The sequence below is a fragment of the Amphiura filiformis genome, chromosome 19 (assembly GCF_039555335.1).
Source record: "Amphiura filiformis chromosome 19, Afil_fr2py, whole genome shotgun sequence".
Taxonomy (NCBI): Eukaryota; Metazoa; Echinodermata; class Ophiuroidea; order Amphilepidida; family Amphiuridae; genus Amphiura; species Amphiura filiformis.
This window is the reverse complement of record NC_092646.1, coordinates 31900537-31914193: the sequence shown is the minus strand read 5'-3', so window position 1 is coordinate 31914193 and position 13657 is coordinate 31900537. Positions and strand designations below refer to the sequence as shown.

The 13657-nt window shown below is 36.6% G+C and overlaps 1 protein-coding gene across 1 annotated transcript in view; it reads right to left on the bottom strand.

Moving 5' to 3' along the window:
* The window catches only part of LOC140141180 (PR domain zinc finger protein 13-like), a 49472-nt gene that overhangs the window by 23456 nt on the left and 12359 nt on the right, over positions 1 to 13657 (bottom strand). Inside the window, exon 2 of the mRNA XM_072162973.1 lies at positions 7184 to 7466. Within this exon, the coding sequence (XP_072019074.1) occupies positions 7184 to 7466 (283 nt within the window). The remainder of the gene's footprint in view (positions 1 to 7183; positions 7467 to 13657) is intronic.

The following is a 13657-nucleotide window of genomic DNA, read 5'->3' as shown; positions in this document are numbered from 1 at the left end:
GTTTGTAAATGAAAATATCCTATATACCATGTATACCGTAAACGCATTGTCGCAAACATAAGGTTAGCAACTATTTTAAACTGTTGCGATTTGGTACTTTACAGCATCTTGCGAATGGTAGTGATCTTTGGCAAAAAATGTTTAAGGGTATTCTCCCGAATTAACAACCATTTTAAAGCGACTTCAGAAAATGTTACAGATGTTCCTGTCCTCGTCTTTAAGCACGGATTTGTACCTTTAAAAAAGTAGGTCTATGAATTACCTTTTCCCCATGTATACTAAGAGTGTCGGGCAAGAAAGTCATATCTGCAATAGCTGCCAGCTGTAATATGTGCAATATAGAATGCAGAAATAGTCCCATTTTCTATATAGCAGCTATTACAGATAAGCACTAACACCTCGATTAGATAACCTTACCTTTAAGACAGTATTAACTGTTGCTCCTGCTTCTACCTTGTCGGTGTTTCATTCCCATAATAGTCATTCATAACACCAAAACCGATAAAGGTGCGTATAGATTCTCAGATATGTGAATTTGTTACAAAATGTAGTCGGCAAGTTTTCAAAAGCTCTCAAAGTAGGCGATTTGAAAAGAATACAGCATTAACACAAGAAAACTGTTTGGTGGCCAAGTGTACACGGAAAGAAAAGAAGCAAGTTTCTGATGGTGTGGGACAACGACCGCGACCGAAGCCCGTAAGGGATGTGTTAAGCTAGCCGGTAAAATTTGTAAAGAGGGGAACAGAGTTACTCAACGTGTTTGTAAGTCAAAGAAGAGACCAAAAGCCGATTATGATGCTTTTTAAGAGCGGTTCCGCCCAACCGAAACTAGATAGACTGACATTCCGTGTATGACAACAACTTGAACAAGTTACACTTTTCCTACAGTGATAAATCAAATTCTGTATGGATTCAGTGAACTAATATTAATGCTTTCTATCATGCTTTTCAAATAAAAAAACAAATAAAACCAGAAAGGTTCTTTAGCTTGAAAAGCTTGAGATGTGGATATGGGAGAGTGGCTCAGAATTTGTGGCGATAAATCCGGGGATGAATCACGGATGATCAAACCATTATACCATGATATTTTGAGTAAATAAACTTTTTTGGACAAATACCTGCCACTTTTTGAATGGTATTAACCGCATCGTAGACCGAATAAGTACACTAATTTGCATATTTTTTCTGTCATTTTTTTTTTCTGACAAATCTCTGACCATCGCATGCTTATAGGCTCACATGCTGAACATAATGAACAAGTCTTGAGACATAAATAAAACATGTTGTGATCACACGCGGTGTCAGTTACTTACGAGTTCGAAAACATTAAGATTACGCATAATGCCGAATCGGGTTTGTATGAAGACCCTTGGCAACCCCTCATATTCTAGCTCGGGTATGTCATGAAGGAGCCCCAAATCACACTCTTGGACATTCGGCCATGACTTGTGAAAATGTCATGATACTTAAATTTTCAGCATCAAGTTAAACTTTAAGTTTGACTTAGTAAAGCGGTAAATAGACGTCAGTGAAGACTACATGGTATCAAATCAGTGTTGAACCAAAAAGTAAAAAATCGTGTTAACATTTTGGACTAGAAAATGAGAATCATACCAAGGCAACAACAACAAAATCATTACGAGATTTTTTGACAAAAATATGTGTCAAATCAGTGTAGAGCCAAAAAGTAAAAAATGTGTTAAATTTTTGTACAAGAAACTCATATTAAGGCCAAGGCAACAATAACAAAATCATTGCGAGATTTTTCGACAAATATTTTACCAGCCTAAAATGTACGAGGCTTAACGTTTTGATATTAAGTCAAAGATTTGGATAAAACACTTCAGGGTCTTTAGTCTTTACATTTTGTAACATTTATCATGTTAATCACATAAGTTCAGCCTCATTCACACATCCCATGAAACATAAAACCCTATCAAGTCAGCTTCTATGCTGGTCTTGCTTTATTAAAAGTCAAAGATTGCGACTTGGTTGAATCATTCTATAACGTATTAAAATATCTAAGAAACTAAAGTAGGTCCCATAGGTCTTTAGGTCAAATCGACATTTTTTTCCACGCTGTGCCGGTCTCTTTTGATGGTATACAATTAAAGAGGGTAACCACCTCAGTCGTATTATTAACACCGTGATCAAGGTCTCAGATGTTTTGTTCTTCAGTTTTAACCATTTAACGAAAATTAACCCATATTTTGTATACAAATTGCATCAATTGATATATGTATGTAACTCATTATCAAGTGTTAAATATTAGCAGTCAAAGGCGGTATGATTTAATCATTAACTTGTTCTTAATCAATGTACTTGTTAATATAATATAGTACTAGTGTTGTCTGAAGTTTTTGATATGAAAGAGGTTAATGACATGTACTGGCATAAAAGTAATTCAGAACTTAAAGAGTAATTGCAGTTTTCAAGGTTTACATCAAGAAATATTTAACCACTGCTATCTTCAGTAGACAGCTAGCCATATATGAGGGGTATAATTCGTTATCGTTTTGCATGCTTTATTTGCTAACTTCAGTAGACAGTAAATGCGTACTGTTTGTAAGTACATGCGTGATGTGATCTGTGAAAACACTTCACACGTCGCTTATTCAATTTTATAAAGATAATAAAGACTAACTTTTAACTATTTCTTGAATTTTTTTCAATCCTTCTTTGTCACGGTACAAAATGAAAGCAGTTCTAAAAAAAGTTCTAAATTGTCTACAAAACTCTAAAATTAATTGAAATGTCACCAAAGGTTTTCACATGATAACACCAGATCTAAAAGCCCTGCTATACAAGATTCACAATAATATAGGACTGCGAAATCAAAACAAACCGCGAGCCTTTATTTTGTTGTGTTCACTCTTCTTCAAGGCGAGAACAACCAGTGACGCGATCATGTGTCATCACCTGCTATCTACCGAAGATAGCATGATGGGACATGATGTATAAACCATGATATCAATTCTGTATCTTCAATGATCTTAGGTAAACGATGTCAAATCATCGTGAGATTGTCATTGCTATCTTCAGTAGATAGCACAATCAAATTTTGCATGGTGGTCATAGGTAGTTATTGCACTTACCCACTTCTAGCACTGAGCAGTCGATATAATCGGAAATGATCTGATCAAAAATATGTCAAACTTATTGTTCCGTTCAAAATGTGTATTAAAAGCTTATTTGTACCGTTCAAAATGTGTATTAAAAGCTTATTTGTACCGTTCAAAATGTGTATTAAAAGCTAAGTTGAAACATTCTTCAAGTTAAGCTCTCAGTATATACGGACTACTTTCTCAATCTCAACACGATCATGAAAAACAGCATCGTACGGATGGTGTGTTAATCAATTGACGCCCTACTTGGCAATAGTTACAAGCACCAGTTGAACCTTTTATAAAAAACAAATGTTCAATGTTTTGATATTCATTCATTGTTTCAATTTAAGTTAAATACGAGAAAGACTACCTTTACATGCCCTGAACACGTGCGTTTCATGTACCCCTGGCCTATATACATCATGAACTCAAGAAGGGGGGACATTATTTTTTATATTCATTGTTTCGATTTAAGTTAAATAAGAGAAAAACTACCCTGAACACGTGCGTTTCATGTACCCCTGTCTCGGTACAACATGTTCCTCAAGAAGGGGGAAACATTTTTATATACCTTACACACAAGTTCGTCTATATATACTTACAAAAAAGTCTACCCAAAGTTAAAATAGCCATGTTAACATGGTTAAGGAGGTGGATGCGTTCAAATTAGTTAGCTTTTTGTTGTTTAATCAAACCTAGCATAACAATTCGAAATAGAGAGCAATGACATACTGTGTTTGCGGCAGGCGTCGCCGGCGTTCATTTCATACGAACGGCGTTGTATGAATGGCCACCGCCCGGCGTGGTCTATCCGATCTGCAAAGGGAACATTTCACCGCGCCATACTGTTAAATAAAACCCGTGTGGGAGAAACACATCCCGTCTACCAGATGACGACAGTGTAGAATGATATGACCTGCTGTCGAGGAAACTTGCAATAGTTTTCAAATTCATTTTGGTATTTTGTCCCGTTTTTGAAGAAAAAATGAGTGGTTACTTGAACCAAGCGTCTATAGCATTGAACCACGGGGCATTATACTATTGTGTTTCAAACTTTTCAGAGCGCAAATGATCTTAAAGCTTATTTCACGCATTTTGCTCATGTATAATTGGTTTGTAACATGGTTGATGTTGTAGATCATTTATGTTGTAAGGAGTATAATGTTCATTCATGTTAAACTTGAATGACTTTCGCTAGTATGCACATCGCATGCGCTCCTATAATATGACTTTAACATTGGCCTATGTACACCTATTTATGTCTCATCAATTAAGCGTAAAGTATACGCCGGTTGAAAACATGACTTTCGTTAAAACGTGTTAAAATCAAATTATGAATCCATCTTTTTAAATCTATTCTTATCGACCAAATCAACCAACGAGCAGAATGTATGACGAAATAATTGTTTTTGAATAATGAATTCACTTTTCATAAACTCCTGTCCCTGTCTCCCCTCTTCTCTTTTGACTGCTTTCCACTCGCTCTTCTCCTCACCCTGACTCTCCTCCTGTCCCCATTTAACTACAAGTTTAACTCTGGCTTTCCTCAACCTCGTAGCAGTTTAGCTCCATCCCGTTCGTTCTTTTTCTGTCTTTTCCTTTCATCTCCTCTCCTCTCCTCTCCTCATTTCCGTACTTTTCCTTTCCGTTCCTTTCCTTTATGTTCCTTTCCTTTAATTCCGTACCGTTCCTTTCCGTTCCGTTTCTTACCTTTCCGTTCCTGTCCGTTCCATTTCTTTCCTTTCCGTTCCGTTCCTTTCCGTACCTTTTTTCCTTTCCTTTCCTTTAATTTCCTTTTCTTTTCTTTTTTCTCCTATCCTCTTTTCTCCCCAGTAGCGTAGCCAGTGGGTGGCAAGGGGGGCAGAGTGCCCCCCCTGACAAAAAATGAAAGAAAAAGTGCCCCTCTGACAAAAAATGAATGAGAAAATCTGGAGGGCAAAGGAAAAGAACAGGGGCAAAGAGCGCCCTTTTCTACCAAAATTCACCCCGATCATGGCCTAAATATTGTAAAATATAAAAATTTTGCGCGCTGCCCGCGCACATTGTAACAATAAAGCCCTTTTCACCCCAATAATGTGCGAAAATAGTGCAAAATACAATTTTTTTTGCGCTACACGCGCAAATCGTCCCAATAAAGCCTCTCTAAAAATGTATTGTATGATGCAACTGCAATTTCGTCTGTCTGAAATTTTATTTTGCCCCTCCTGACCAAGAAAGCTGCCTACGCCCCTGTTTCTCCCCCAATATTTTTGGCACCCTCTTTTTAGTTCCTTGCCAATTCTGATCTCTTTATAATTTTCACAATTTGTCATGGCTTGACACAAAATTTAAAACCCAGCTGTTTGAATTCTAGTTCAAATCATCTATCTCTGTACCGGAATCCACGGGAAAATAGGGGATCATTGCACAAGCCCCCTTCGCCTCTCTTCCACCATCAATGGTAAGAAAAAACACAAACCAAAAATCTTGAGAACTTGGCTATTTCAGGTCAAAACACCAACCTCACTTATTAGCACCTAATCAATCTTCTATATATATGTATATATATATATATGACCGATACATAAAATTGACCTAATTTCCGTAAGTGTTTAATTGTTATTGGCCAAATACTATAAAAGGATATTATGGTACATAAAACTTGGTGAAAAAAGGAAAAACTCACAAAAGTTCAAACATCTGTGGCTGTTGACTTACACATTTAGTTAATTCTATTGAATTCTCTATGAATGGGAAAAAAGGTGTTATTCAGCTGAACTAACACTAGTCTAAAGCGATCAGCGATTGTATTTGACCAATGCGTAAAATTGTATTTTACAAAGCAAATTGAAACGATCCCGCTGATTGGTTAAATATAGTCCCCGCGTCGCTGTAGCGACTGTAGTATAAATCGCCTTTTAAATAGTTAATACCACTTTATACTACTCGCTAGCTGGTAGCTATGATATAATGAATTGGTCCTTGTCGACTTTTCTATTGTATTCTCAAGTTTAAGGTGTTGAACATTGACCTATCCAAACAAACACAAAAGTGATCCTTCAAAATTGTACTCAAAAAAACCTTTTGAAAAGTTTTCAGAAGATTAAGCGAAATATTTACCGGGTTTTGTTCCATATTTGGTCAATTTTTAAGTATGTCAAACCAAACAGACAGGTATTGGCTTTTCTTATTCATATTATATCATTTTAATTGAAACACGTGTTTTCGAAAGTAAAAACAATAAAAAGCGGTTCCCTTTGTGAGTCGGTACCATAAAGTTGTTGGGTCGAAGTCCTGGAAATCACCGTTGGCCATCTACGACTTAACAGTGCCATCAGTACCATATTTTTACATCATCGTCAAATTAAGGTGAATTGAAGACGAAAGTGGGTCACTTGGGATCAAAGTTGCGTGAGAATTGGGACATTTAGATAATGTTAAGATTTTGATTTTTAAGGCGAGTTGGAGAGGACCCATATTTTTCTCATTCACCCTGTGAAATATTTGGACTGAAAGATTCCACATAAGAAATAAAGGTTCTAGATAGAACATTTTTTGTCCTCTCAGGAGAACACTCCCTCTTGAACCTTTAGAGAACCTCTAAGGGTTCTCCTGAGAGGACAGCTTTAGAACCTTTTTAGAACCATTATTTCATTCGCACAGTACCCATATGCATGGGCTTTCAAATACACCTATATTTGGTTCTCGTATCAAATGGGGGGTGAAACTCTACCGGTCACGATGGACTGGGGATCAATATCATTCACCAAAGGGAAAACAACATGGGATGAAATCGAACCATTCCTTCAAATACATTTTCAAAAAAAAAAAAAAAAAAAAAAAAAAAAAAAAAAAAAAAAAAAAAAAAAAAAAAAAAAAAAAAATTCAATAAATTTTCAAATTTTAATCCTTTGGGTGTCAACAGCAGAAGATTTCAGAATTGTAAATTTACATGACCATATTTGGAATCAGCATGAAAAATGCATTAAAATAAGTACAAACAAGCCTAGTATTGGTTCAGTGGTTCTTAGGATAGCTCTTGATATCTTGAGAAAATATCTCAAAGCGTGGACATTTTATGTTGTCATTTCACGTACCTTTGAATCTGTTGACACTGATGGGAACACCCTGCTTATCCGCCAGTCTAGAAGAGTACCAAACCAGCAATTCTTCGCCTTTCATGACTGTCCTTGTTGTACGGAAAACAACAGCACTGGACTGTCCACAACGTGAACCACTCGAGTCAACAGGTGCAGGGGCGGGGGAGATGTCGGCTTCCAAGTTGTGTTCGTGATCTGTGCGGGAGGGACTGACGAACCTCATCCAACGAGTTGCGTGGGCGTCTGGACCGCTTATGAGTCGACCTTCAACGAATTTTACCTGAGAAATGAGATTCAATCGAGACAGTGGTTAATGGTTTAGGACTATAGTCTGGGACTTTAGCTATTGGGAACTTCAGTCCCACTCGTGATCGCACGCTGTATTTAGTGATATGTCAGGGTCTGGATATGTGATTAGTCGGTAAAATTTGTTAGTTTGCATATTTATGTAGTACACTCTTAGAAAAGGGGATTCTAGGGTTTTTTCGTACAGGGCTGCTCAAGAAAAAAGATAGTAAGAAATGGCAAGAACCACCCCCCCCCTCTCCAAAAAAGATCTTTCTGGCATTTACAGACCTTTGCTCATGTCTAAAATGGTTCTTAATGACCTTTGCAGAACCATTTGTAGTTCATCGTAAAATTATTTTAAGGTTCTTCATACAAGGCAGCTTTCTAGGTTCTATATCACAATGGCCTCATTCCAGTGGCATAGTTCAATAACCTCAATTACATAATCATAGTGCAAAATTTGACCTCAAGTTGCAGATTATGAGTTTTTGTACTCAAATTTTCAAAGGCCATTCAATGAATGTACAAATGTATTGGGGTTAAAGAACTGTGCCCTGATAGATGAGCATGTTGTGGATCCTATAGTGAATGTAACCAACGAAGTGGTTCCTTTTATTTTTGCATTGCAACATTTTCTGAAACTCAGCAATCATATAATTATATACCATCGAAAGCTATCTTCAGTAGATAGCAATAAATATTATTTACTTATTTAATTACACATCTTCGTTATTCTGTGTTTAATAATGTGTTGTATTCTTTTCGCACACTATAGTAACTAGTTTAAATTGAAAATAAAATAAAAATTGAATCATGCTCTTTGTAATACTTTTTTTAAAACGAATAGAGTTCTCACAATGTCACAATAGCGATACATTTTTATGGCCCCATTTTAGCAATTTTCACAATCCCTTTTTTGTCGCCAAAGTGGGTAATAATCTTGCGTTTTCACAATACACATGTTAGACATTTTGATATAACAACGACTACCAATTACACATAAAAATACCTTTTTTATATAAATGACAAATAATAATTGCTCAAATCTTTTCATAAACAAAGGTTGTAATATCAGAGAACAGATACAGATTAGCGCTAAATCCTTTAATCCACAAATCTGATAATCATATAAAAGAATGCTCAAATCCGACTATCATTTGTTGTGCATAAATCTATATCAAATAATATAAAATATAAGAATATCTTATTCAGAGATTTGTGAAAGAATTCAAAGAAATAAAATCGATGTTTGATTAATCAAGGTATAAATTCGACATTAAAAAGTATAAACACGCAACTTTTAAGTATAAAATCTGGTATTTTGTCAATATGGAGGGCAATGGGTTTAGTATAATCTTCAGGTTTGGTAGGGGGCTTATCCATGGTATTGTACATGTTTTCTATACATTTTGATGCAGGTTTAGTGATGGTGTACACTGGTATTCGGAGACTAGTCCAGTTTTATTGCTAGTTTGTGGTATAATCCTCGATTCCCAAGGCAAAACTTTTTTTATTTAATTTTCTTTAAAAATGTTTGACAACTTTTGCTGACTTTGTATATTGCCGATGTATAGTGAGACTTGTGGGTTTTCGTTTTAAATGTTACGGTGTTGCTAAACATTCGGACTATATTATGTGAATAATTCTAGCCTAGCCTAGATCCTTACTCTAATTCTAACCCTTATAAACCTATTCAATGCAGGGCCGATAAGCAAAAGGACACAGTTTTTGAAGAAAAATAAGTATGGCCCCACGATATATAGCCTACTCTCTTAATGTAAAAGAGTGAAAATTCACTCTTTTAGAGTGAATTTTCACTCTTACAAAGGGTGACTCTAGGGACCAGTCCTTGAAGAGTGAAAATCACTCTTTCTAAAGAGTGAAAATATTTCACTCTCAAAAGAGTGATTTCTCACTCTTAATAAGACTGAAACCCACTCTCAAAAGAGTGGAAATGAAATGACTCTCACTCCAAAAAAGTGGTAATTCACTCTTAATTGAGTGAAAACTAATCAATCTTTTTAGAGTGAATTATATTACTCTCTCAATCACGGAAGTCACTCGAATAGGAGCCAATTTTACTTTACTCAGTCCGAAGGAGTGAAAATCAGTTCACTCTTGACAGGGAGTGAAAATTTCACTCTTTTACATTTAGAGAGTACACTCTTAGAAAAAGATTTTCTAAACAGAACCTAAAATAATTCTTGAGTTGTAATGTATGTGGAACCTTCTATGAAGAACCGAAAATGGTTCTGGAAAAGCGAGAATGAACCATTTTAGACCTGAAAAATGTCCTGGAAATGCCAGAAAGGACCATTATTATGAAGTTCTTACAATTTCATAGAACCTTTGCTAAAAACACATGAAAAGATGTTGTCATTATTGTAAAAGTGACTAACAAAGAAAATGCCCTTAATTACAGTGCCGCAGCTCAGCTGACTGATGATGGTTCACGTTTTATCATCTTAAGGAGGGCGCACCTCAGTATATGAAGTAAGAAACACTCTCCCTTTACGTCCCGGATGACGATATTTGCACGAACCACATGGGAAGATTCTTATACAAATCCCGGGAACTCTAAAATTGATACTCTAAAACTTAACTTTATTGAAGTTGCAAATTGTATACGAGTAAGTAACCCGGGGTAAGTAACAAAATTTGGCTTCATCACCAACACATGATAATGAAGAGCAAAAATAACCTTAGTAACACTTTTCCAGTCACATCTTTTCCCCCCCCCCATCTTTTACTCGGTAAAATTCCGAACTTGACCAAACTCACAGTTAAACAGACACGACTTAACACGTGCAATAACTTATTTATTTACCAAAAATAGCGCTAATTTAGTTATTTCTACCAAGCAATGGTAACTAAATCACACGATATTGTCATTTTGACCGCATGACAATTCAAGTTAAAACATTGCTTCAAGCGCCAACGTTGACGCATGAGCTCGCCTGTCTCTCTCCGTATAAAAACCCTCCTCACTCCCGCTAGTCCATAGCATCCAAAACCGCTTCAGGGCTCGACATTGGCCAGGTTTTGTTACTACATGGGTATCTGATTAAAGTGCAGTGGTGTTAACGGGTTATGTCAACATAAATCGACTTTCGAAAAGTTTTTTGATACATTCATTGATTTCTCAAAAAGTAAAAATCGCAGTTTAACAAATAACGGTTCAAATGAAAGCCATTATTGGGGGCTAATTGCTGTATCACTATGATAGGCCTGACACCAATATAAACACTTGTTTCGGTGACCCAAGTTCATGGTCATTTCTGCTCACGCACTTTTTTACAGATGGCCTGGAATTTCATATTTCGGTTTCAGCGATTGCCCGAAAAAGGTGGTATGTTTTTGAAAAGCGTTTCCGCTTGGAATGTAGATAGTTATTGTTGCTATTACTCTTCGTGATTTTAATTTATGCCCTCTTTAGCCGACAATTTTCAATGCATTTTACACAATAGATACGTCGCTTGCATAAATACCGCTATTTTTAACAGTATCGTTTTTGTTAACCAACATAACATCCAAAAGAGTTCTCAAGACTTTGATGAGACCATAGATACCAAATCGGACTACATGTGATGAACAGATTTTACACTAGAATCAAAAGACCCAGCGTAGGCCCTCTCAAAATGTACTTTTTTAAAATATCGCGTTGTGATAAAAATGACTTCCTTTTCCTTGTTTTTTATAACAAGGAAAAGCTTTACTTACCTCAAACTTCAAACGTAGTGCTGTCTCAGTGTCCGTTACTGGTTAGTATTATTCCGATTAAGCGATTTTCATGATTTAGGCCTACTTAGCCTACATTTGAACAACTATTTGCCCACACCGTGTACGAATATATTCCAAATATGGCGCTGCATTCAGTATCACACTAACGACAAGGTTATACTAAGATGTGTAAGACTTTCTGACACTATATTCACGGTTGTTCTAATGGCTATTCAAACTTATGACAAATTTGGCTGGTTTGCGTTGTTCAATACCATTTCACCTAGTCTTGGTACCAGCCGGTTTGTGCTCCTCCGTCACTAACGGTGACGGAGGAGCACAAACCGGCTGGTACCGAGACTACATTTCACCCTGATGTGACAGTGACGTCACATCCGGGGTCACGTCAGTATAAAGCTGGTTTCCACATAGACTTGATCCACCAGTCCTTCAACTGCTTACGCACGGTCATCGGGTTGTGCTTGCAGGTGAGGACTGGTAACGATTGCGTTCGAAAATTGGAGCATTTATTAGCTCATGAATAATTAATTAGTTCTTATCACGTGGTCACAGCATCTCCTTTTAAGGATGTTATAATTTATTATGAATGAAATATTTGCATTGTTTACTATAATCATGACATTTGACATGAAATTATAAATAAATAAACAAATTTGTACTGCCTGAATATTTATTCATTCTAATTTCACACATCATTTTCCAGGCCGTTTTCCATGCATTTCTGAGTTGTCACTCGTCTCCTCATGCTTTAGCTCTTTGACTTGCAAAATATGCATTGTTTTTCCTTCATCATTTAATACGAACGTGGGAAATTGAAAAAAAAAATATTGATTGTATATAAATACAATATTTCACTTTTTTTACTGTTTATTTTATTAATTGTTCAACTTGATTCACGTGTATTTTGTTTCTATGACCAGTGTGTTTGTTTATATTAGGGGGCTGTCATTTTCTTCGAAAGGGGGTGGGTCATGAATATACTGGGGATCATAGAATTTTTAGACCAAAAATAGAGGGGGTTATAATTTTTACCCCAAAATAGAATAGAAGGCTGATGACACAAAATTTGCCCAAGCTGCGCGTGCATTCTTTCAATTTACGCTCAAAATGTATGTACAATCTTTAGTTAATTCAAAATAATATATAATTCAAATTTTTTGCCCGCTCCACGCACCTTCTTTACGCTTTTTTAACCCTATGATCAAAATTTTAACACGCTCCACACACTTTCTTCACATTTAAGTTTTGCATGCCTCGCGCCTTACTAGTTCCGGTGATGAATAATTTGTCGTCAGTCTGTGTAGGTGGGAGGGGGTCATAAAACTTTTCGACTCGAGATAAGGGAGTCGTAAAAAAAATTAGCCCGCGATAGGGGGTCATAAAAAATTTACTTAGAATAGATTATACCGTTTGTAAGTCATGTATAAATGTGCAGTTGGGAGTGGGCCTAGGACTACGGTACGGGATTGGTAGTCAGTATAGTGTTACGGTACGGTAGTCACAATGTTACGCAACTTACGTCACACAACTTACGTGACGTAACTTACGTTGCGTAACTTACATTGCGTTGTTAATTTACGCAACGTGACACCCCTTTACGTTGCGTAACTTATGTTGCGTTGCGCAATTTACGTTGCGTTGGTTGTTAAGTTACGCAACGTAACTTACGTTGAACAACTTACATTGCGTAACCGACGTTACGCAACTTACATGATGTAACTTACGTTGCGTTGCATTGTTAATTTACGCAACGTAACTTACGTTACGCAACGTAACGTAACTTACATTGCGTAACTTACGTTGCATTGCGTTGTTAAGTTACGCAACGTAACTTACGCAGCATAACTTACGTTGCGTTGTTAATTTACGCAACGTGACACCCCTTTACGTTGCGTAACTTATGTTGCGTTGCGCAATTTACGTTGCGTTGGTTGTTAAGTTACGCAACGTAACTTACGTTGAACAACTTACATTGCGTAACCGACGTTACGCAACTTACATGACGTAACTTACGTTGCGTTGCATTGTTAATTTACGCAACGTAACTTACGTTACGCAACGTAACGTAACTTACATTGCGTAACTTACGTTGCATTGCGTTGTTAAGTTACGCAACGTAACTTACGCAGCATAACTTACGTTGCGTTGTTAATTTACGCAACATAACTACGTTGCGTAACTTACATTGCATTGCATTGTTAAGTTACCCAACGTAACTTACAAACGTAACTTACGTTGCGTAACTTACGTCACAATGTTACGCAACTTACGTTCTAATAACGGTAGGTACACGGCTAGGCTGTAGACTACAGCAAGTCATGCAAGTGTAACACCGTGCATATATAACGATACGATGTGTGTATAATAGGTCCAATCTTAGACTAATGTGGGGTGCGTAGACGTAGACTACGGCAAGTATAATGCCCTGATGGTACGATGCAT